Here is a 26634-nt window from a genome sequence, read left to right as displayed (position 1 = left end):
AAAAAGCACTCTGGGATAACACGAATGGCATGTACATCATTTTAATAAGAGGTAATTAACCCTAAGTAAATGATTCACATTTATGGTCATAGTCAAAGTATGAACAATACTTATGATTTTTATCATTTGTGGAATAAAATTTGACCTACACTTTAGGTCCTTTCTGAAAAATATCATATTTTCAAAAATGCATTTTTCTCTTTTATCAGAATTAAAAGTAAAGATTAAATCAAGATATATTTGTAGTCATAGTCACGAATATATTGAAATTTAATCTTGCCTTAAATTCTATAAAAGCACAAAAAATTAATTTTATTCCTTCTTGGAATTTAAATGAAGATTAAGTTAAAATATGTTTGTGACCATAGTCATGAATATATTAAAATTTAATCTTATTTCAATTCTATTAAAGAATGAAATTTGCTTTTAAAATTTCAATTTTAAACAAATTCTTTTAAGGCATTCATCATTATCCATCATCTTTTCAAATTATTTTAAGTCATTTTCAAAATTCCAAGTGATTTTGAGATAAATTTTCAAAAAACACAGTTTTCATTTCAAAAATTCAAAACCAATTTCGAATTCCATTCACAAATGCAAATTTATCTTTTTTTTTTCAAAATTCCACTCAACTTTAAATCTTATTTCAAATTCCAATTTTCAATCCCTATTTCTGAACTCCACATTTCTAAATTTCATATTTTAACTTTGAATTTCATTTCAAATTCAAATGCTAAATTCAAAATTCTTTATTTCTCTTCAAAAATTTCAAAATTTTGAATTTTCATTTTCGAATTCAATTCTAAAATTCTGAAGTTTACATCAATTCTCAATTCAATTCTAGATCAAATGTTTGAAATTTATTTCAAAATCCCATCTTAAATTCCAAACTCAATTTCAAAAATTGATTTCCAATTTCAATTCAAACTCAATCCTCAAAACTTCAAATTTCAAATTCTAAATTCAAATTTCAAGTTCAATATCAATTCTAAATTCAAGTTCAGATTCCAACCCTCATTTCAAGGTCTCAAAATCGATTTCTAAGTTCAAACTCTCAATTCAAAATCAATTTAACTTCAATTTTCAGTCAACTTCAGATTTCAAAGTTCTCAAATTCAGAATCCAATTTCCAAATCCTCAATTGCAAAGTCTCAAAGTAGAGTTGATTTCAGTTTCAACTCTCAAAATTTTAAAATTCTAATTTCCTTTTTCAATCTCAAATTCACTTCAAACCCAAGTTTTTGGATTCAAATTTCAATCCTTTTCAAATTAAGTTCAATTTCTGAACCATTTCCTAAAAGGTATTTTCAAACCTATTTCAAAATCACTTGAAAAATCCAGATTTCTGAAACATTTTCAAGAAAAGCATACACATTTCTCAATATTCAAAAATCATAGCACAAGCCTGATTCCATGTACATTTTGGATTTCAGAATAATCACTTAGACAAATTTAGGCAAAACAAAGGCATTGATTCGATCATTGGTTCAATTACCTCTGGTAAAGGCGCGAGGAACAGTTGAACCTCGTACCGACGAGCGAATCCTGTTTCTCCATTTTCCTACAAAATTTCAAAACGAAGGTGAGTAATTTCAAAACAACTTTTTCAAAAGGTCAAGTGAGACCTTGTAAAGGGTTTCTCTTCTTCTCTTTCTTTTTCCCCTCAAAAGGAAAAGGAAGAAAGGGGAAAAGAGAAAAATTTTGCAACGATCACGAGGTGACCTCGTTATTTATAGTTTTTCTTGCAGATTCAGATACATTTCATGCGTATTAGGGATCCGTCTAGATAGACAGCTGCTAAGAGGTTGCCTTTGAATGAAAGGCCCAAATTTATCCCAAGTTTATTGCCTTGGATGAGATTTTTCATTAAAGAAAGGGGATTTGGGAATGGGTGGCCTTCTATTTTTGAGTTTGAAAGGCTGAGAAGGTAAATCTTATCTCAAAGGCACACAAAAAAGGTGGTTGACGATAAGCTAGTGTCTGCAAACTACTAATGACAAGTGGCGCTAATGGCAACTTAAACCTTAACGACAAGCTTACTTGTCATTAGAGGTAGCCAGTAATGACAACTTAAGACTCGAGTCGGCCATGGCGACAATCGGCAGGGTCCTAACAATAACTTATAATGTTGTTAACAAGGGATGATGTCATCTTTCAAGGATAAAAGGTCCTTTAATGATAAGTCAAGGATAATGATGATAACTCCAAGATGGTGGTGACAATAAGGCAAGGATGATGACAACTGAAGATAGCTCTGATGACCATTCAACAGGGGCTAACAAAAATTTAATGTGTCATTAGAGACTGAAAAGTTGTTTGGTCATAACTTTCGATCTTGATGTCTCATTAACATGATTTTTGGTTTGTTGAAAAGCTAAAAATCTCCTCTTTAACTCAATTTTGGTCAAAAGTTTGAAAGAGATCGCTTTGGATGTATGATTGAATGTAACTTAATTTGGGGAAAAGATAAAAATTTGGGTGTCTACAATGAGAGAATTCAATGAGATCAACGTTTTTTATCAGATCCAAAACCAAATCAACATAAGGGATTAACCCGTTTTGCTTAGTTTTTCATTCTCCAGTTACTTGTTTAATTACCAACATTAAATCACCTTTGACACATACCTTTTTTACTTTCAACTCAATCAAGATCTTTAATGCTCGGATAAAAGTCTTGTATTATGTGATATTATTGGTACATTCAAAGTCTAATTTGAGGGCATATGGAATCTTATATCCTTTTAGAGTAATGATCACAAATCAAATCTCAGATCCATTAATATTTTCAGATCCATCAAAATACAATTCTCGTATATCATTTTGACTTTCTTTCTTCGTCACCAAGATCTTTTTATCGAAAAAATCATCATTGACTCATGTCTTCTCTTCTATGGGTAGGTCAGTTAGGTGGTCTATTATGGCTTGATCCTTCATTGACTTTTGGGATACATGCTTGAAGTCAAACTCCATGAGCAATATATGTCATCTTGCAATCCTCCCAGTTAAGGCAAGCTTTTCAAAAATATACTTGATCGAATCAATCCTAGATAGGACCCTAACCTCATATGCTAGCATATAGTTTCTCAATTTTTGAGTCACCTATACCAAAGCTAGGCATGTTCTCTCGAATCTGTTTTTCTTATGTAACAGATGGCATACTCTATCTACCCAACATCTTTATAATAAGCAAGCAAATACCCTATGGCCACATCATTAATGGATAGGTATAGGAGTAAAGGTTTACCTATGACAAGAGGCTTCAAGACAAGTGGATATCATGAGATATTATTTGAGTCTATCAAAAGAGGCTTGGCATTCTTAATCTCATATAAACTCAGCTCCTTTCCTCAAAAGTCTATTAAAGAGTTCGCACCTAGTGGCTAGGTTAAAGATGAACCTTTTGATTACCTGGATCTTTTCTTGAAGAGCTTAAACTGTTTGAGAGTGGTCAATGGAGGAATTTCAAATGATGGCAATGATTTTGAAAGGTTCTATTTTTATGCCCCTCTTGCTAAAAATAAAGCCAAGAAGTTTACCCGATTCAACACCAAAGAAACATTTTTTGGGTTTTTTTGGAATTTATAATTTTTCAAGCATTTGAAAATTCTTATCAAAGACTCTAGGTGACTCTCACTAGTCCTAGACTTGACCAGTATATCATCTACGTATACATCTACGAATTCATAGATTTGGTCATAAAAGATAACAATCATAGCTCTCTCATAGGCTGCCTTAGCATTTTTTAGGCAAAAGGCATGGAGGTCTAACAAAATGTGCCCCAAGGTGTGGTGAATGCTATTTTGGGCTGGTCAAAGACAATTAGCTTGATCTGGTTGTATCTTGAAAATCCATCCATAAACAAGAACATCACATGTCTCTCAATGCTAATCATTATGAGGTCAATGTTAGGGTGAGGAAAGTCATCCTTGGGTGTAGCCTTCTTATGTCCCTAAAGTCTATTCAAACTCTAACTTTATCATTGGGCTTTGAGAATGCTATGATGTTGGGTGACCATTATGAATAGTCAATAGATCTAATGAATTTGACCTTAAGCATATCTTTTAGGCTAATTTTGACTTAAAGTTCTACCCTCAAGGCAATCTTTCTAAGCTTTTGCTTAATAGACTTGGTATTTTGGTGTAAAATAAGGCGGTGCTCGACAAAGTTTTAAATCTAAACCGAGTATGTCTTGGTATGACGATGAAAACATATACTTATATTGAGATAGGAACTCTATCAAGGTTTTTCTTTCCTCGAAACTCAAGGAAGTTCTTATTCTAACCACTTTGGGTTCTTCTGGAATGCCTAGGTTGTCCTCAATACTATTATCTCTAATGATTGGATAAAGATTTTTATTTGTCTTTCAAAAAGATTTTTAAACTATGGGAGATATGTGATATCTTCGTCTGGCTCTCCTTCGCCCATGCATCACTTGACTCCTAGACTGTCCTTAGACCCAAAAGCATCAGGTTTTTTAATTTATATTAATTTTTAAATAAAAATGAAAACATCAATAAAAAGAGAAGAATTGACATAAATTCCCAGATCCACAAACACAGGAAAGTTCCAAACATAAAAGCAAAAATATATTTGGGTTTTCAATTTTTCAATTTGTTTTTTTGGATGGTAATGTACAAAGTCTATATTAGACTCACATACTTGGGGTTTGGGTATTGCCGCTCAGTTGTTCTTCTTGATTAGATCCATAGTCAACCTTTACAAAATGAGTACATGCATCAAACAACAAACCAGAGAACAAGACATCTAGATATAAGGTTTGGGAAATTCGACTATTTCACTGGGGTTGTCGAGGGTTAGAATTGACCCAAATGCTGCATCCATGGTCGTAAGGCAATCTAGATGACTCAAGTTGGAGGAATCCATGTCTTCCTAAAAGAGGGGTCTTAGTCTGAAATCCTCCCATCCAGATTCTGTCAATACATCAACGGTCAAACTGTCCAAGTTCAAAGGTCCTGAATTTGAATCCCAGGTAGAAAGACTTTGTCATCAGGCTCTTTTGACCAATTGTAACAAGGATCATCATCTTCTAACATCAAGTCATCCAGATTCAAACAAGAGGGGATTCTTGTTCTGAGTGGTTATTAGAATAGTTGCTTCAGCATAAAATCATTCCCTTCAAAGCTGCCCTGGCTAGACTGACCCTGCAGACCCATTTGCCCTTCCAGATTATAAAGAGAATTACAAAGACAGTGTACCCACTTGTGATCATTGCAAAATTTTTACTCTTGTTTTCCTCTCTTTTCCTTCTCTTTGCCTTTCTAGCCTCTATTCCCTTTTTGAAGGGGAATAAAAAGATAGAAAAGAAGAGAGAAAAGAAAAGAAAGAAGAGTGAGGAACTCTTTTGCAAAGGTCACACTTGACCTTAATTTTGAAAATGTTTTGAAATTACTCGCCTCCGTTTTTGAAATTTTGCGGGAAAATTGAGAGACGGGATTCGCTCGTCGGTACAAGGTTCGATCGTTCCTGGTGCTTTTACCAGGGGTAATCGAACCAAGGATCGAACTTATGCCTTTTGCTTTGCCTAAATATTGTCTAAGAATTTATTCTAAGTCTAAAAAATGCACAAGGAATCATGTTTGTGCAACGCAAATACAGAGATGTGTGCTTTTGAGAGGAATAATTTAGAAATTTTGGGGATTTTCCAAGTGTTTTTTAAATAAATTTGAGAATATGGTGAAGAAATGGTTTTTGAAAGTTTGAAGATTCTGAATCTAACTTAGAACTTGAAATAGATCTGAAAAGAGACTTGAAATTCCAAGTCTTGGAATAATTAGAGTTTGGAAAAATGGATTTTGAAATGAAGAAATAGAAAGAAAATAAGATTTGGAACTTGAGATAGAATTTTGAGAAAAAACGGAGTTTCAAAGTAAAAATGAACTCTGAATTTGAAGTTGATTCTTAAGAAATCATTTTTGAATTCAGAACCTAAAACAGGAATTGAATTTGAATTTAGACTTAAGAAATAGATTTAAAATGGTTTTGAAAATAGGAACTGAAATGGGAATCTTGAAATCCAGATGAGATTTGAAAATGGAATTGAATTGGATTTGAAATCCAGAATCCAAGATGGAGTTAGATTTGAAATCTGAAATCCAATATGGAATTGGATTTGAAGTTTGGAGTCCAAGATGGAATGGGATTTGAAATCTGGAATCCTAGATGGAATTGGATTTTGAAATTCTGGAATCCTAGATGAAATTGGATTCGAAATCTGGAATCCAAGATGAGATTGGATCCGAAATTCGAAATCCAAGATAGAATTGGGTTTTAAATTTGGAATCCAAGATGGAATTGGATTTGAAATCTGGAATCCAAGATGGAATTGGATTTTGAAAATCCAAATGGGACTTGATGATAGAGTTGGATTTCAGAAATCTAGATGGGATTTTGAAGATGGATTTTGATTTAGAAAATCCTGATTTTGATTTTTGAATTTAATCTTGAATTCAGGGAAAATCGATTTTAGAGCTAACCTCAAAAACTTTGATTCTTGATTTCAAAGTGAAATTGAATTTTGAAGGTTAAAACTCAGAAGATTCCAGAAAGAACTTGGAGATTTGGGAATTTGAAGTAAAGAATAAAGAATAAACTTGATTTAAAACTTGAATTTTTAAAATCAGGTGATGAATCTGGGATTTCAAAGTTGATTTGAACTTTGAAACTCAATCTGGAATATTGAATTGAAATTGAAATTGAATCCTGAAAAAGAATTTGGAATTTCAAAGTTGAATTGAACTTTGAATTTTGATTTGAATTGAAAATTGAATTTTGAATTTAGAGATGAATTTGAAATTTCAAAGTTAAATTGAACCTTGAAATTGAAATATTGAATTTTGAAAAAAAATAAGATAGAATTGAGAATAGGAAGATGAATTTGAAGATTTGATTTGAGAAATGAAGAGGATATTTGAAGATTCATCTCAAAATCACTTGAGTTTTTGAAGAAGATTTGAAATAATTTGAAAAATATGATGTAATTCTATCCTAAATGATTATTGAATTAAAGAATTTTGAGAATGGGATATTGAAAAGCATATTTCATTCTTTAAATGAATTGAAATAAGATTGAAGATATAATACATTTCTGACTATGGTCATAAAATGTAGTATAAGATAATCTATATTTAAATTCAGATGAAGAACAAAACACATTTTGGTGCCTTTATAGAGTTTGAAATTAAATTAACTCTCAATATTTCCTGACTATGGCCATTGATATATATTTTAAGTTAATTTCAAGTTAAACCCTGATAAAGGAAGAAGAATTCAGAAAATATGATAATTTTTTAAAGAGATCCAATGTGGATCAAGGTTATTCAATAAAAGATAAAAAAATCCTAAGCATTGTCCACATTTTGACTATGGCCATCAATGTGAATCATTTTCATAGGATTAATTACCTTTTATTAGAATGGTGCACGTGCCATTCGTGTTTCACCATTGTGGATTTTTAGAAATGAAAGAAAAATAATATGAAACAAGCAGTTTGTGATATCTACATGCTCATATATTCTATTCTAATGTTGGAAAGGAAATATTCTCATTGGCATCTAGCTATTACAAGTTTTGTCTTGGATTGAAATTCAAATTCTTAAACTAAGAAGGAAAAAGCAATTTCTATCTAATTCCTGCAAAATTTCAAGTTAGCATAAGATATGTATAGAGAGAGCAATTCACCTAATATCACATTGGACCTAAGATATAACTAATGAAACACTCAAGCATATACTAATGAAAATGCAATGCAAATGACAAAACCTATATTGAAATGATGTATCAAGCTAATGAGGAATGAACAAAATATACCTGAAATATCCTAAACTAATGAAAAATAAATGCTAAAATATATGAATGATATCTTAAGCTAATTAGGATGCCTATGTGATGATATTATGCAAATGGATAAGATACATGTCAAGCATTGAATTAAAAATATACCTCTTATAACAAATCAAATACCAATTTTGATTTAGCAAATCCACTACTTTATGTTATATCTGAAGACTTGACTAATGAACCGATGCATCAGAATCTTACAGCAAATTCGGCTATTCCTACAGCAATATGTGAATCAAATTTGCAGCAAATGCTCATGGCAATATTCAATGGACAAGCTAAGATGCAAGGGGCGGGTGAAGAAGCTGTGAAAAAGACATTGGCTGAAGGTAAAGTGGTGCAGCGGGTGGCGGCGAAAGGGGAAGATGATATGAATGAATTGGTGCTACTGTAAATGGGTAAGCTGGGAGTTGGAGCTGGAAGCCATAGAGGTTTATCAGTTGCGTATAATAGGCTGACGGAGAATGCATATGTTGCAGAGAGCCGAACTTTACAGAATTTTGCAGACTGTTTACATCATTATAATTGTAGTGCAAGTCATATTATCACAAGATATTGAGATCAGAACCGGCCCTTCTGCTTCTCTAATCGAAAGACTGACTCCACAATTAGGTTATTAGCAATAATCAATGACACGACAAAGTTGTGCCTGTAATCAATGTTAGCAATCAATTTGTGATGTCTGTGTGAAAAGCCATATCCTTCAGATGGCCAATTTTGTGTAAAGCAAACATCCACGATTCAATGTATATATATATAGAGAGAGAGAAAAAGACCCATTTCTTAGTGAATTCGGTTGTATCTGTCAATGCCCAGGACGTTATTAGGGCAACACCATTGTCAGAGGTATATCAAGCAGCCTTTCCAACAGGACAGTCCACTGCAAGGCTGGACAAAGCTGTGTCTGCAGTAATCAATGGAGGTCCTTTCATGGGGTTCACCTTACCTGTGAATGCATCTACGTTAGCAAGTTCTGAGGGTCTTCCACTTCTTTTATGCCTCAACAAGAGTTGAACCAGTTGTGCCTTTTGTTCAAGATGACTTTATTTTGGCAATTAACTCAAAATCCAAAATAGCACAAATTGTATCTCACAAACGATTGAAGCAAGCCGCAATCCATATATGGAGTGGCTGTGGCAGGTAGTATACAGGTGGATAATACAATGTGAAGGCAATAGATATGAGGTCAGTGATGGTGAAAGTGTAACTGGTGGCAATGTGTTATGCCAGTGCCACGGATGTTAATGATGGTGTAAGTGAGAAAGTGCAATGAGGTGAATACAATGATCCAAAGGTACCAAGAAGGAATTGATGGCTTCACAAATATGCATCGAATGAAGGCCATACTCGGGATTCACCTGGTGCTTCTAATGCAAAGGTCTGCCCCAACCTCTTATCTTGCCCAGAAGCTATAAGACTTGGGTTTTACAGCATATCAACGTCTAACCCTTGAGTCAACTGGACATCTAACTTCAGCTCACCAAATCATATGTTTTACAACAGACCAGCAACTTGATTTTGAGTCAATAGGTAGGAATTCCATCAGAGATCGAATCTTGAATCAAAAGATCAATACATTATGCAGTAAATAAAAGTGATTTCAGCCCAGATGTTTTCATACAGCACATTAAACGGATCTCACAGCCGATCAGTGTACTTCCAACACAGCACCTTAAAGGGATTTCAGTTGGCCCATAAGGATGCTTCCAGCCGATACATCAAACCAAGTCCAATTCTATATGGCATAACAAGATTTTATTGCACACAGTGAAACACTTCTAGTGGGTGTGGTTGGATGATGATATGTAACTAAGGAGTAAAATAGCAATGCAAAGTAAACTAGAATACTAATATCCGATATGCATAATAGATTTATCACGTAATTTCTGTTAAAACACCTATGATTTCCTACTAGGGAACAGGAAACAACAAGTTTTGCTTAGCTGAAGGCAGAGATGCTATCTGTCTCAGTATAACGTTTGTCAAACTCAGTAAAACTCAGTAAGACTCAGTTAACGACACTCATATCTGATCCTCACATCCGAACAAACTTGTCAAACGATGCTTGTCGGAGATCAATAACAACTCTCGCCGGAGATCAACAATCAGACATTAACAATCATCAATAGAATTCAAGCACGATGATGCCATGATTCAGATGCCTCCAATGGCTGCAGAATTCCGACAGATGAGCGTCGGATCAAAATTCCGACAGGCTATCTACAATAGATCCAGAAGATTCAGGCAGGTTATTTACGACAGATACAGAGGATTCAAACGGATGAACGCTGTATCTGGATTCCAGCAAGTCGGATTTCAATACAGGCTTCCGATTGGTGCCAGAAATCTATTTCAATTAGATTTGGAAACAAAAACACTGAGAATCGATCGTAGTTATGGAAATCAGAAACAGTGATGGGACCGATAATCGATCAGAGGATCAATTATCTTTCAGATGAACCAAACTTCAATTACCAGAAATTCGATGATCGATTGTTGGAAATACAGTGATCGATCGATCAATTTGTAAAAAAAATGTTGAAATCCAACGAATGCACAAACACAAATTTGATGATCTAAATGCAATACTACTCCGGCTCAGATGCCTGAATCATGATGATAAAGCAACAGAAAATACCAGAGTGCTAATGCTAATGCCTCGATGAATTCAAAATGCAAAACGGAATTGAAATTGACATTGATACCTACTAATTTCAAGAAATCAGATTAAAGAAGTAAAAAAAAAAAAAGAGAATAAAAGAAAAGGGAAAGAGAATGTTGGAATACGATTATTCCATTGATGTTGCAACATGCAGGTTGATGCTGCTCAACGCTACAAATTATGCTTCATGATGAATCATAAAGAACAAAATAAAGAAATACAGAATCAAAACAAAGTGCTGTAAATTTACAGAAAAGGAAAGAGGGAAAGAGAATGATTACTTACCGTGGCCTTGTTGTGGGATTGGTCTCCTTCAGCCAATTTGGGTGGAAGATCAAAGAAGATGCAGAGGAAGGGAAGGGGAAAAGGAGAGGGAAAGAGAAGAGGAAGGCGTTGAGAAGAGATTTAAGAGAGGTGGAGGGGTGCGAGACAGATCCCCCCAAAGCCTCCCCTGATGGTTGTATATATAGGGAGGAGAGAAAGATCGAGAAAGGAGAGAGAGAGAGAGAGCGAGAGAGAGAGAGCGAGACCTCTGCGATCCCTTTGCAACAGAAAGTCGTTAGTGGCTTTTACAAAGCATGTCCTTCGAATTTTCAAAACAAAGGCTCTTTTTATAAGGTTTTTCAAAAAAGTGGTTTTTAACAAAAGGCGATTTTCAAAAAGGGGCTTTCGAGCTATTTTCTTTTTGTATTTTCTTTTTTCATTTTGATTTTTTTTCTTTTTCTTTGTAATTTCTATATTTTTTTGTGTTTTTGAAAATAAAAACTCTAAAACTACGAGAAAACAAAGGATTTTGAAATATTTTTGTGAAATTTAAAAGTATTTACAAAAGAAGAGTTTTCTGAGAATTCAGGTTTTGATCTTTGAAATTTTCTTCAGAAAATGGGTTTGAATCCGGGTTTTAAAGAAATATTTGAGTTTTTGGACCTCGAATCAAGAAATATAGGACAGTGGATCCAAAATGGATACCAGATGAACGATCTGAGCCTTTCAAAAATTATTTTTGGTATTTTTATAAATTTGGTTTAAAAATTGGATAACGAGACTCAGATTTGGATTTTGATACTGGATCTGGATCCAAAATTAAGTCAGATATACAAAATGGATTTGATACCAATAAAACGCAAGAAATTACTAAAATTTAATTTGAAATTGACTCAATTACTCAGAAAATGGGGGTCAGGGGCGAAAAAGAAGATATTTACAAAATTTTGAAAAATTTGGGGTGTTAACACCACTACATTGCTTTTGAAACATGGTATTCTCCTTCCACTAAATATACACGGTCCTCATCATCGATCCACTAGGTGTATTTTCGACACTTAGCATACATCAAGATGGTTGCTTTGGGATAAGTTTCCACTGCTTTTAGTAATGCAGAGGGCTCTATTTCTTTGGCAATTACCTGTTGGAGACATCTTTGGAATAATGCTCAAAGTGGTTTTGCATATGATTGACTCGAAAGTCAGCCCATACCTGCCTCATCCAAGCCTCAAAGGTTTCTTCCAACTCCCTTTCTAGAATAAGGAGTTCTATCCAATCTCGGTATCTGATCCAATTCTTGAAGACCTGAACATCTGGGGGGGGGGGGGGGGGGGGGCAATGGTTCAGGATTAGGTCAGTCATGTGGATCAAGCTCATAGATCTCTAGTGGTTCATCCTCTACGGGTTCTTCATTCAGATGACCTTAACCCAGGCTTGGAATTCTTCTGGGGTTAGCTGTTCGCAAGGACAAAGTGGCAGAAAGTGATGGGATTTTGTCAAGGTGGGATCTAAACGGGGTGGAGGTAGAAGCGGAGAGGTCATTGAGAAAAGACATGATCGCCCTTTTTTCCTCGGTAATTTGTGTCAATTCTGGATTTTTTTTGTCTGGCAGAGAATAATCCAGAAATGTGAAATGGAAACTGCGCCACAATGGGATGGGACTAGTCATTAGTGGTGGGCCAGAGACAGGATAAAGGAATATGAGTGTATCGAGCCCATATGCGTGTGTTCATTTACGTGGGAGCAAAATGGAGTTTGACAACTAAAATTACTACGATTCATCCCCAAAAAACTAAAATACTGACAAAATCACCCTAACAATAACAAGCACATTGGCAATTGAGATGAGAACTCAAGCACATCAGAGATCCTGGAGCGAGCATAATTGCTTCACAAAGCCCAACTTGCAGGAAGCAGTAGCAGGGATGTTTGCATTTCAAAAGCCTTTGACAGGGCAGAGTTACTACAAATAGGACAACGAGACACTAATCAAGCACATCCTTGTGAAGAGCCATTGCTTTTTGCCACTTTTGAAGACCAAAGAATATAGTACAGAACCAGGCAGGCAACGCCACAAACTGTATAACAAAAACATGCAAAAGATTTCAGAGTATAGCTGACAGGTGCACCAGATTACTGTACAGCAGAAGCCATGTCCCCAACTCACGAACTGCATATTCTTCTCCACACATCTCACCTCATAAATATAACGAATTTGCAAAAATTATGCCACGGCGAAGGCTTTCACTGCCAGCTGCAAACTTTTTATCTAGGTCAGTTTCTCCCACCGCCTGTGCAGCAGCACGCAACTGCAAATTTCAAAAAGTACATCACCCCACATAAATCAATTCAATTCTCCAGAATCTGGCAAGGTTTCAACTTAAGTGTCAATATTCAATAAACCAAGTATTATTCCCAAAATGCAGAACCTCTCTATCTCTCTCACTCATTCACTCACTCACGTGCCCCATTCTACAAATCCAAAAAGAAAACGTTAACCCACGTGATACAAACTAGTGTCTCACTAATTGAATCTGGATTCTCACAATTTTCAGTGCTACAACATTTATGATGATGTTAATTGGTTTGCTACACGAAATTTATTGAATATGTATGCACCAAACATCCAAAAATTACAGACAGAAGAAGGAAATCATTTGAATATCCAGAGAAAAAAAAATGAAAACTCCAATATAAACAACAAATGCAAGTAATAAGGCACATGCATGACTGGCATAACTTTCAAGATTATGCATACAAGATAAAGAGCAGGTACACTGGCAAACGGAAGGTCAAAAATACTCTAAAGCTGAAATGCAAACAAATTCATGCTTTTATCTGGATTACACAATCGTCATCAACCCCAGCAACATTAAGAGATCCAATAAAGTAACCTACTTCAACATCTGAGTAATATAATAGAGAACTGTAAGGCTACTAATGCTCAGAAAAGATTAATGGGAATGTGTTTGGCATACTTAAGAAAATTTCTTTTTCTAGTTACAGCCACAGCACATATAACAAGTCACTGTGCTTAGAATGCTTGTGAAAACTTAATTTTGCTAATAACAGCCAGACCAGGCTAAGATATATGGAAGTAGCCAAGGGAAAGAGAATGCACAGGCAAACAAACAGCATTGGTAGAGGAAACCAACTCCAGCAGTAATGAAACTATGAAATAATCCATGGAAGGACCCAATATGGAATGCTGCAAGAGAATAATGAAAATCGATGATGCTATGAAATGAATAAGAAAAAAGGTCGAGCACTGTGAGCTAGACAAGAGACAGTTGCCAATCGAGGAAGTAGGAGCGGGAAGCAATACGGGAAGCGAGACACTTTCAAAATTTTAGGAAGCGGGAAGCGTGGGACGACTTAGAAGCGAATCAAGAATCGTCTCGGAAGCGAAGCGACCTAGGAAGCGAGGGGGAAGCGAAAAAAGAGAAAAAATAAATAAAAATAAAAATATAAAAAAATGAAAAAAATGGGGGGAAGTGCGCTTCAGAAAAAATTTTTGGCGCTTCCCAGTGTGTTTCGAAAGCGCGACGTTTTGCGCTTCCGAGTGTGTTTCGAAAGCGCGACGTTTTGCGCTTCTGAAACGCGCTTCCCCACTTGACTAGGCATTTTCAGTAACTTTGTGCCAGACTAAGAAGCGGAAGCAACAAACGATATGAGAAGCAGAAGTGAAAAGCGATGCATTTTAAAATGTATAGGAAGCGGAAAGCAAGGAATAAAAAAAAAGAAATATAAGAATTGAATGGGAATTGAAATGCAACGCAAATAAAAACTAAAATAAAAGTGACTATTCTTAAATTTCATGATATTTTTATAGTAAGAATTAAATTCTTAATAAAATCTAAAAATGATGATTGCCAATTTAGAGAAATCACATGGAAGTGAGTGAGAATCGTGATACAAAACACATAAAAACATGAAAAGTAAAGTGAGAAAACATATAAGAAGAATATATGAAGTGTGTGAAAAGAATAAGAGATGTGTGGGAGAATCAAGATTCCCATCAAGTTTCAGAAGCAAAGAGTATCGCGCTTCCGAAGTGAGTTTCCGAGAAGTGGGCTTCCCACCTATCTACGAAGCTTCCGGTAACTTTGAGTCAAAACCTCCATGACCACATTTTCAGATAAAAGAACAGAACCCCCCGATTGTGTGTGGCATGCAAAGAGAGCCACATACATATGCATTTACTAAATGAACAAATGACAATCTTAGCTTGGAGGAACTTTACATATTAAATAAAAATTATGCACTGTTAACTATATCAGGGCAGATTTTTTTCCGGGTGAAGATATTTACCCACAAGTGGAACTTCCACTCTAGGTAAGTTTGTGAATCATAAGCTCATGGAACCTTGTCACATTGGATACTCCGAGAAGGCCAAAGCACCCGCATGACCCAACATTTTGCTATGATTGTTTGTATATATATATATCGTTCAAGGTAATTTCTCAGCAAGGATTTGCCTCGAAGAGATTTTCAAAAGTTTGTATTACTTGAAAAAATCTCGGAAGTTTAAAAAAATAATAAGATATAAACAATAACTAAAAAAATAAGAAAGTAATAAGTTTTGCATTATTTTTCTTCCAAAAATATAAAGAAACAAGTTTTCAAGGTTTTCAAAATATAAAAGAAACAAAAAAATAGGAAATGAAAACTTAAAATATATAGTTAGTTGTCTAAAGCGCTAGTCGAAGCCTAGGAAGACCCTTAAAAGGACTAGTCGAGGCCTATGCGGGACTAGTCGGCCTAGACAGGACCAAAAAAACAAAGCATCAAGAAAAGCAAAAATTTTATAACAAATAATTAAATTTAGTAACAAACATATGATTGTAACTATGGATGGTGTGTAATTCAATGTAACATGTCGCAAAATTCATGAAATTGCATAATATTGAACATACACCAAAACTTGGGGCACACAAATCGATTACTATATATATATATATATATATAGAGAGAGAGAGAGAGAGAGAATTATCATGCCCCCATTTCATTAGGTCATTGTTAGGACCCTCCAAAAATCATACTTTTTAGATGTTTTATACTCATCTTAACCATTAGATATGTTTATGATTGTTGTTGAATGGAGAACACGTAATTGATTAGGCATCTTGTCCTAAATTTTATGATAAAATGTTCACATTTTTTAGATCAAATCAATTTGAAACAAAGCTTGTTTCTCAATAAATAAGTATTGATAAACACATCTAATGGTTCAAATTGAGCATAAAATGCCTAAAACTTTGATATTTGGAGGATTTTAACGGTGACGTAAAGAAAAAGGGGATAGGATGAACCTTGTTCTTATATATATATGGGTTAATCTAACATTAAACCAGTTAGGTTTAATATTAGACATATTCAACCGACAAAAATTACTAAAAAACCACAAGGTGATGGCATTTTTTAAAATTCAGTGATTGCTTTATTGGGTTAAAATTGTAAAATCAATTCAACAAGAAAAGCACCTTTTCTGATGAGGTGATTAAATATATTGGTTCGTTTAATGGGGCTGAAAGGCATTTCCCCTTTCCAGAATACATCTTGCCTGTCACTCTCTCTGCCCAAGGAAGCCATGGCTGACATAGAGGAAGAAGGGAGGGGGTGGTGGATACCGGCACCTTGTGAATTCTTTACTAGCTTGCCATCAGCATTGAAAGAAGCCTTCCCCAATAATCTGTTCCTGCAAATCAGGGGCCGAACTCATCGCCAGAAAATACTTTGGGTGCTGTGATGCTTCTTGCCCATACTGGAACTGGGTCCCAAGTAAAGGTTGGGGATGCCAAAGTCGGACCTGGTGTCAGGGATAACCATCACAAGCCTAGCCATCCCCCAGGGCATAAGTATTTCCATGAATAGTGTATGTGGTGTACACGTTCTTCTGCCTCTCCAGGGTTCTTCATGTTTTCCATGAAATTCATGGCTTCTTCTGCACATGAACGAGAGAGAAAGAGGGGAAAAAAATGGGCAAGATGTATTTTGGAAAGGGAAAATGCCCGTAGCCGGTAGCCCCAATAAATGAAGTAATATATTTAAAAGTAATTTTTCTTGTTTAATGGATTTTACAATTTTAACCCAATAAAGCAATCACTGATTTTTTTTTAAATGCCACTGCCCTTAGGCTATTTAGTAATTTTCATCTGTTGAATATGTCTAATATTAAACCTAACTTGTTTAATGGTAGAATAACCCTATATATATATATGGGCTATGGTACTAGGATACTCCATTTTGCCCCTTGTACCCGTGTCGACACGGAGGGGCAAGATGAGGGAAAATGAAGGAAAAAAGATATAAAAAATAGAAAAAAAAGAAGAAAAAATAAGAGTGGAGGGGTGAGATGAGGAAGAAGAAGAAAAAATAAGGGAAAAAAGAAGGGAGAAAATAAAAATAAAAAAAAGAGAAGCCAGAGGGGTGAAAGGAAGAGAAAAGAAAAAAATAAGGTAAAAAAGAAAAAGAAAAAAATAAGTTAAAAAAGAAAAAGAAAAAAATGAGAGAACAAAAAAAGAAAGCTTTTGGGGTGTGAGGAAGAAAAAAAAAAGAAAGGAAACAAAAATAATAAAAAAAAATAACCATGTCCCTATGACCTAAGCGGGGACAACCTAGGCACCATAGGTCAAAAAACAAAGCCCTATCGCCTAGACCCATAAGCTTAAGCGGTGGCCCTGCGCCTAGGCGCAGTTTTTGACAACTAAGAATATATATAAAAGAAAGATTTTTCCTCACAAATACTATGATATTATCACGATATTTTGACATATCGCAATAATTTGAAAATATCATCAAATAGTCCCGATATTATTGGCTACCTTGAAATAACCAATATTAAAGTGATATTTTCAAAATATTGTCAATATAGGTGACATTGATATATAAAGAAGGGGGACTGTCCAACCAAAGGAAGGTCCAAAATCTAGAACTGATGATAATCGACAGCATTCTTTCACCAACGATCGAGTTTTTCATTGATCGGACTTTACATATTGGATTTTTGTCATTCATTTAGTGAGTGGCAAGCTTTGGATTGTGAATTTTCGATGTTTAGATGCATTTTTTAAAGCGCTAAAAATCAACGACCCACAATACTTTGTATTGTAATGTTTAAAATGCATTGCGTCATCGATTTTTCATGTTTCGAATAAACTTGTCTGTATGTCATAAAGTCTTTGTGTAAAGCATATTTCTTACCAAATAAATTATAAAGAACAAATATATGAGCTATGTCACATGGGTGCGGGTGTGGGAATTCGGCACTTCCAAAAAACCCGGGTGCGGGGGTGCGGCAGAGGCAAAAATGTAAATATATATATATATAAGGGGGGTCTGAGGGTTCCCCCCGGCGCGGGTCCAGAGGGGGCCGCCCCTAGCGGGGGGTTATAGGGGGGCAGCCCCCCCCCCCCCCCCCAGAATTTTTTTTAAATTCCACAGCCCATTTCATAGGGCAAAATGTTTTTTTTTTAAAAACCAAAAAAAATGGACCATCCGCAAACCATTTCATAGGGCAAAATTAAAAAAACAAAAAACAAAAAAACAAAAAAATGAACCAAAATGGGTTGACCGCACCCAGTGCCGCACCCGCACCCGCGTCGAGTCGCATCGACGCGGGTGCAGCACCCTGCTAGCCGAGTCCATGTGACATAGTATATGAGGTTTGATCGATGAGATGCTCAAGCAATGGAGAAAGGGAGCTGTCTGATCGTCATTGGTTATGGATTTTGGACTTTCCTTTGGTTGGATGTCCCCCCCCCTATATATATATATATATATATATATATATATATATATATATATATATATAGAGAGAGAGAGAGAGAGAGAGAGAGAGAGAGGATCGTACACTTGTAGGATGATCCAAACCATCCAGCACACCAGGAACCATATAGTTTTTAGAAATTGGACAATCTCTCTCTCTCTCTCTCTCCACCGAGAACCTACCCTCGACACCCAATGCTGCCCCTCCCTACCCTTGCCCTCCTACCCTCCCTCTGAACCTCGCTGGATGACCATTCGATGTCCAGTGACATGCATCTAATGGTCATCCAGCACTCGCCGGCCAACCCAGAGCACCATCGACCGCCTCTCTCTCTCTCTCTCTCTCTCTCTCTCTCTCTCTCTCTATATATATATATATATATATATATATATATATATATGATTATCGGTTGGCTGACATCAGCAGCGTGCAGGAGGCTAGACCACCCACCACCAGCATGGAATGCAAACTTAAAATATAAAAAGAAAAGTTTCCCCACAAATACCGTGATATTATTGCAATATTTTGACTTCTGACGATATTTTGAAAATATCATCGATATAGGTGACACTAATATATATATATATATATATACCCATGTCTTTTGAAAATGTCTTGTTTCACCTGTCACACCCACACCGGCAACTATGTGACATAGCTGAACTGTTGATTTTCTCCCATTCTTTTTTCAAACTACTGGATAACTACTCATCACCACAAACTATCATGTTAATTCTGTTTCCAATGTAAATAAGTTCATATTCATCTTTCTGACTATTTTATGACAAGTGTGAAGCCTGCATACATGTATTAACAAATTAATAAAACAGGTAACATCTTGGAAAGCAGATGACCTTAAAAATTGAAGCATTCACAACACAGAATATAAACAGAAGTAGCTACATTTTCAACGTCTATGCATTGCTACCTGATTCAAAAACTCATCAAGCCTCCTTGCTGAGCGAATAATACTTCCTTCAAAAATATCAGTCATTTCAATAACCTCAGCAAAACTAGCACCCTGGAAAAAGAAGAAGATAATCAGAAAAGAGATACATGTAGATGGATCAATGAAACAGGTTAAGCCCCAATCAAATAAAAAGTTATATCATGTGAAATATAAATTCGGGAGGAAGGAGAATGAACAAGTATACAAAGCAACAAGCAATAAGGTCAAACAAAGGTAAAAAGAAAGAGCAGTACAATATTAGATCAAATGTACATTTAAAATAGATTAGAAAGAAAAAGATAGAATCATTTTAACAGGTGCAATCTAATATCTCGCAAATCTTCCCTAATTTTAAATTTTAATAAATAAATGTATTCTTATTATTGAAATCAATTTAATATATATATATATATATAGCGGTTGATGTTGAGTTTGAACACACATATGGATCTTGGACCCGTCACCAAGGTCCATGATCCATATGAGTTAAGAATCTTAAGATAAATAAGTTTTAAAAATATATATAGAGAGAGATAAATATTATAGTTTGGTTAGAAGGGGGATTCTATTATCTTAAAGGAATAGAACACCTTCTATTTCCAAAAAGTGAGGGACGTCCTCCTTAGAAGAGGAGTCCCACTAGGTTTATAAAAAGGGGCATGACCCCCTTCCCCTCAAAAATCATGATTTTGAGAGGAGAGCGGAATTAGAGAGAGATAAAGAGAAAGAGAAAGGGCTGATTACAGAAAGAGAGAGAGAGGCCTCTCCAACGTTTCATCCTTCTTCTATTTTTCATAAATCTGCAAGAAAAAGATGTGGGTTCTTCTCTTTATCAGATAGAATGAGGATTTTAGCATGAGCCAAATTGCATGGGGTTAAGAGAACTTGAATCTGCGTTTTTCTGTTCTTCAATAGAAAACGCAGCAGGTATATATATATATATATATATATATATATATATATATATATATATATATATATATATATATATATATATATATATATATATATATATATATATATATATATATATATATGGCTGTTGGACCCTTTCCAACATCTAGAAACAGTCAACTTAAGTTGACTTAGTCAACCTAAGTTACTATAGTATATATATATAATATATATACAATTACATATATATTATATATATGTATATAAATACTTATATAAAATATATGAATATATATTATATTAAAATAGATACATACATACATACACCCCCTCAAACTTACAGTGATTATCTGTAAGTTTGAAATTACAAAAGAAGAAATCCATTACATAAGACTTCATTTGGTGCTTCTTTTAAAGGGTACTCAATCATATACTTCATCACACGGAAGATCTTCAATATCATCAATTCTTGAAAACCCGTAAACAAAGCAAAACAAGAGCAATCTAACAAGAAATATATATATATATATAGAGAGAGAGAGAGGGGGGGGGGACAGCCAAACACACAAAACATATAATATATAGAAAAAATATTAAATAAGGTAATTTAATATTTTTCAAACATACAATATATAAAAATATTTAATAAGTCAATTTAACATTTTTAAAATAATTTAAAGTATCAATTTTGAACGGTCATTAATTTCAAACATGACAGTCATTGAGAGACTCACCTTAATGCTTAATTCACAAATGAACATAATAAAATAATATTAATTTCAAACGGTCATTAATTTCAAACATGATATCAATTTTGAACGGAAATCAAAAGTACTTAATTCACAAATGAACATAATAAAATAATATTAAGAGAGATGCAAGCAATAGTAATGATAATGTCATTTCATGAAAATCATGCACATATATATCTATCACAAAAAACACATTAATGCATAATAGACATGGATTTTCAACATCATCAATATCATGAACAAATAACTCACAAAGAATTACAAATAATTTTCACACAGCACAAGATACAAGAAATGATTTTTATTATTCAAATAAGAAAAGTCAAATAAGCAAAGATCAATTACATTTTAGAAGCAATACCAGACATACAACTAAAAAGGTCACTTATGGACTAAGGGAATATACATAAACAACTCACAAGGTAAATATAATATATTCTTCATTAACAAATGTTTAGAAAGCAACAATTAAACTTTGGAAAAACATGCAAGACAATTAATCATGAAATAAATCATGCAACTACAATGCAAAATGTATGAAAATATTTCAATAACCATTTCTCATACAAGAGCAAATGAGTTTTAGAAAATTTATGAAGAGATTATTAAAATCCCATATAACACAATCAATGACATTTGCAAATCTTTAATACTAGTTTGATGACCACAAGCAATCACCTCACTAGTCTAATCCTAAAAAATCCAAGTGTATCTGCGACTAAAACAAGAGCACAATCACAATGTCACTAATGGGATAAAAAGTAAAAACACACATGAAGGTGTGAATAAACATCTTTTGTCTATATATAATGGCACTCAAAACAAGTGTATCAGTGACTAAACCAAGACTGTAATCACAATGCCACTAATGGGCTAAAAACACACAAAAGTATGAATAAACATCTCTTGTCTACATATAATGATACTCAAAACAAGTGTATCAGCGACTATATCAAAAGTATAACCAAAATGTCACTAATAAACTAAAAACACACACAAATGTATGAATAAACACCTCTTGTCTACACATAATGACACTTAGATAAGAGACATAAAAAAGAGAAGACACCTGAAATAAGAAAGCTTGTAATGGAAACACAATAATGTCACCAATAAAAATATCAATTTTAACAATCTTTCGAAATACCATGATTTCAAAAATAGATAGGCATCATAGATAAACAAAATTATAAGCATCCATAATAACAATGGTAAAAAACAAATAAGTGATACAACACGCTCACATATTCAGACATCAAACAATCATCAGTTAGAGTCAAACCATAAGTTGACAATTTAAACTGACATAAAACGAGGTGCACACAATTTACGCCAACAAACAATTCTGATCCAAGAATAACAAAGCCAAGATAAATTATGCATCATATAAAATTCTATGATGGACAAAATCAATGTCATAAGAAGGCAATAAATACTCGCGAAAATCAATTTCTAAATAGGTGAGTTTATATCAAATAACCGATTTGAAAAAATAAGTTTCAAATCAAATCCAATAAAGATAGATGAAAACCATAGCATGAATATAGTGCATTCATATGCACAACAATATGACAATTTATACAATTATATGCAATCCATGATGTCTCATGACCATTTTTCACAAATTTGAACAAGCAAGCAATCAACAAGGATCGTGCCCAAATTAAGCAATCAACATAGAGAAGATGAATTTTTTAAAGTACCTTTCATAAATCCACCAATCAAAGAACATGTGCACCAAGGCACAAAGATCCAATAAAAATCAATAAAGAGACAAGCTAAATCCAAATCATAAGTCTACTATGAAACAAATGAAGGCACACATGTAGAGATTCATAAAGATCTTCATATAGATGTTTAATAATTATCTCTAATCATGAACTCATATATGTCATAAGAAATTTTATCACAATGCAACAAGTACAAAATCTCTAAAAATCATTATATAAAATATCAATGCATAAGAAAAAAACCACTAAGAATTGCAAGAGAACAAATGTACCTAAATCAATAAATCCCCAATGTGCAAAAAACACATAAAGCCACTAAAGACTCAACGACAAGAATTTTTTAAAAGTAAGTTTTAACAATGCTTAAGAGGAAGCATAAACACAAGAATCCTCTAAGAGAAAGATACAATACATAATAGAGAAACACATTTAATATTATTAAAATATGCATTTGAGTATACGATGACAAGCCATGCTTATTTCAATAATAATCATAAAGACTACTTGAGGCATATACAAAGAATCCCTTAATTTGAAAATAATCTTACTTAATAAGTTATATAGAGCAATATCATTCAAACATATATGAAATAACACATTCACCCATATAAGATTAATGTAATATATATGAAGCATATGATATGTGATATAAGTATTTACCAAGAGATGATCACAAAGGCTACTAGGGATACATGAAAACCACTAAGAGTATATACCAAAGAAAGGCACAATAAATTAATTTATAATTAACAAGTATGCAATAAATCAAGAACCTCCAATCAAGAACAAAAGTGTCCACCAAAGATCTAAATGGACAAACACAACAAGTGTCAAGGGACACACCAACAAAGCTCACTAAAGGGCATAAACAAGTAGGCTCAATTACAAAAATATTTTATTCATTCATCAAAGTGCAAGAAACATGAAAAACATCTAATCATAGTTTTTAAAAACCTAAAGACATCACATATTTACTTAGTACAGAATTTTTAACAAGCCTTGATAATTAAAAAGGTACTAGCATACTCAAAATATACTTCGAATTAACATGCTCACTCGAGCCAACAAAACAATAACATATTAAAAAAGAGATTTAAAAAGAAGCTTCAGTTTCAATTAATTTAAAAAACGTATCCAGTTTTTAACATAAAATACCAAAAACCAATCTTTGAAATTTTACCATAGACACTTCACCAAATAAGAAACATATACCGGAATGTGAGATCATCGAGTTTAAGCCATACATCAATTAAGAATTTCTTTAAAAAAACAAACACCAACAAGACCATGTCCTGAAATAGTGTTGATCCCGATGTACTCCATAATGAGCTCCAAGAGTTGAAACATAATGCATTTGGACAAGACCATAAGAACAAAGGTGAAGCACATTGAATGTAAATGCATATCTTCATTAATAAAGAACACTAATAAAATACAAAAAGAAATTACACAAAGTCCTCACTATATAACTCTCAAAACACAAAAACTACTTAACACTACCCATCACTCTCTCAAACCACACTCATGCACACACCCACTTATTTATAGAGAAAAGAGAAGAGAAGAGAGAAAAGGGAAGTACCCTTTCTAGCTGTTGGAGAGGGTCCAACGGCTAGAAATCTAGCCTTTGGACCCTTTCCAACAGCTAGAAACAGTCAAATTAAGTTGACTTAGTATATATATTATATATACAACTACATATATACACATATATTATATATATACATATATAAATACATATGTATATATAATATATGAATATATATTATATTAAAAATATATATATACATATGTATTTACATACACATACGTATATGTATATATATACAAGAATACATCCATCTTAACAGTGATTTCATCTTCATCTCCATAAAATTAAAGGAATTTCTCACCAAGATGACTCTGTGCAGCCATATCAAAAATGAAAAATGGCTATGTGCAGCCATGTGTAATTTTCTGATATTCCATACTTGACCTGTTAAGAACACTATCATCACACTTGGATTCATCAAAAATCACATGGTGAGATATCAAAATGTGTCCCTCAAAAAGGAGAAACACCTGAATCTTTTATGTACATCAAAATATCCAACAAATATACAAATTTCAGTTTATGGTTAAGTTTTTTCTCTGTTAAATACATCAAACTAACCAATGTAGAATAATCAGGCGGCAACCCTAAAAGCATCTCATGCATACATTTATTGTACAACTCTCTATTAGGCAACCTACATATCAAAAAAGTTGCAGTATGAAAGGCTTTAAGTATCTTGGCAAACCCGCATATAAACATAAATGATAGCCCAACTTCTGTTATGTGCCTATGTTTTCTCACCGCCATTCCATTTTGGTTGAAAGTGTCTGGGCAAGAAAATTGTTGCTCAATTCCATTATCCCTAAAACATTGTTGAAGAAAATGATTTACCCTTGATTAAACAGTTTACTCTTTCATTACTTTCCTTGATAAAGAGCAGCACCTCTCAATCTCATATTTATATGTATACCTTAATATGGATGATTTATGAAAGGAATATAACAAATAACAAAATTACAAAAGAATAACCCAAGAGATGGCATCAGCTACAAAAAGCACAAATAGGTTAAACATTACAAACATGCCATCCTTTTAACTTGAATACCAGATTTTCCCTTAGGATCCAAGTTCTCCTATTCCAACAGGAATATCCATACACTTAAGTTACACTGAGAACATACATGAAACAATGAATTGAATTAATGCACTATAATCACCTTCTTTTTATAACAGAGCTATTTGTTAGAAAAATTTCCTAAAAGAAACTTCTATTGTTTCCTGCAGATTTTGAAAGAAGAAAATTCATAGAGATTGAAAATGAGAACATTTCAACAACAGGCAATCAAAATCCTATTACAACCCATGAAATTACACCGAAATGATTGCTTGGCATTTCCACCCATTTAAAAAGCCTCAGCTCAAAGGATCCAACCGCATTAGAAAGTTAAATGCAAGGGGTTAATTGTAGCCAATATCTTGTTACGAATAATCTGAACTTCGGGAGAAAGAGATGCATTTACCTAATAGAGAGATGGTGAGATTTGATATGTTTTTTCTTACTATTCTACTTATTCTAACAAAAAAGAGACATAAGTCGGTATGGAAAGGAAAAAAAAACTACACATGGTGAAGGTGACGTATGGAGAGAAAGCAAAGGTGGACAAACTGCATATATTCATTAAAGAACCATTCTTGTCCTAAATCAACCACCTCATAAATCATGTTAAAGCATAAAGTTGGAATATTTGTTTTAAGAAGTCCATGCATATCTCAGAAGGATTAGAGGGCATTCCTACTAAGATCCCAATGTGGACACTATATACAAGTGTGATATTAATGTCCACAGCCTTTTTGTGGACACACAAGTTCATCACATCCTTTGCCCCTAAACATATATAAACCTGCCATGTCTGTTTCTTGCATTAGTTGTCAGTGCCAAAGCCATTTATTAACCATACAAAGAAAAAAAAAGAACAGATTAGAAGACGACTTGTATTCCCAAAGTACAGCTAATAAAAATAATCACTATGATGCCCTTGAAGGTGAAAACCAAATCACCAAACCATTATAGCATTTATGAACTTGATAGGGGCAAAAAATGCAAATTGTCACTGTACACACAGACACCATAAATACTTCTTTCAAGTCCTTGTTTTACATACAAATGCACAGGTACACAGGTGAAGATCTGCATCAGTACATGGAAGACAAATCTCAAAGGATT

General features: G+C 33.9%; 1 protein-coding gene across 1 annotated transcript in view; it reads right to left on the bottom strand.

Moving 5' to 3' along the window:
* Positions 1-12664: 12664 nt before the first annotated feature.
* The window catches only part of HEN2 (RNA helicase, ATP-dependent, SK12/DOB1 protein), a 63531-nt gene continuing 49561 nt past the window's right edge, over positions 12665-26634 (bottom strand). Inside the window, exons 15-17 of the mRNA XM_089988629.1 lie at positions 19480-19572; positions 12981-13092; positions 12665-12861 (exon numbers count right to left, since the gene is read on the bottom strand). Coding sequence (XP_089844755.1) covers positions 12982-13092; positions 19480-19572 — 204 coding nt within the window. The 3' untranslated portion in view covers positions 12665-12861; position 12981. The remainder of the gene's footprint in view (positions 12862-12980; positions 13093-19479; positions 19573-26634) is intronic.

This window comes from Nuphar pumila, chromosome 15 (assembly GCF_984573655.1).
Source record: "Nuphar pumila chromosome 15, dmNupPumi1.hap1.1, whole genome shotgun sequence".
Classification (NCBI taxonomy): domain Eukaryota; kingdom Viridiplantae; phylum Streptophyta; class Magnoliopsida; order Nymphaeales; family Nymphaeaceae; genus Nuphar; species Nuphar pumila.
This window is presented reverse-complemented; position numbering and strand designations above follow the sequence as displayed.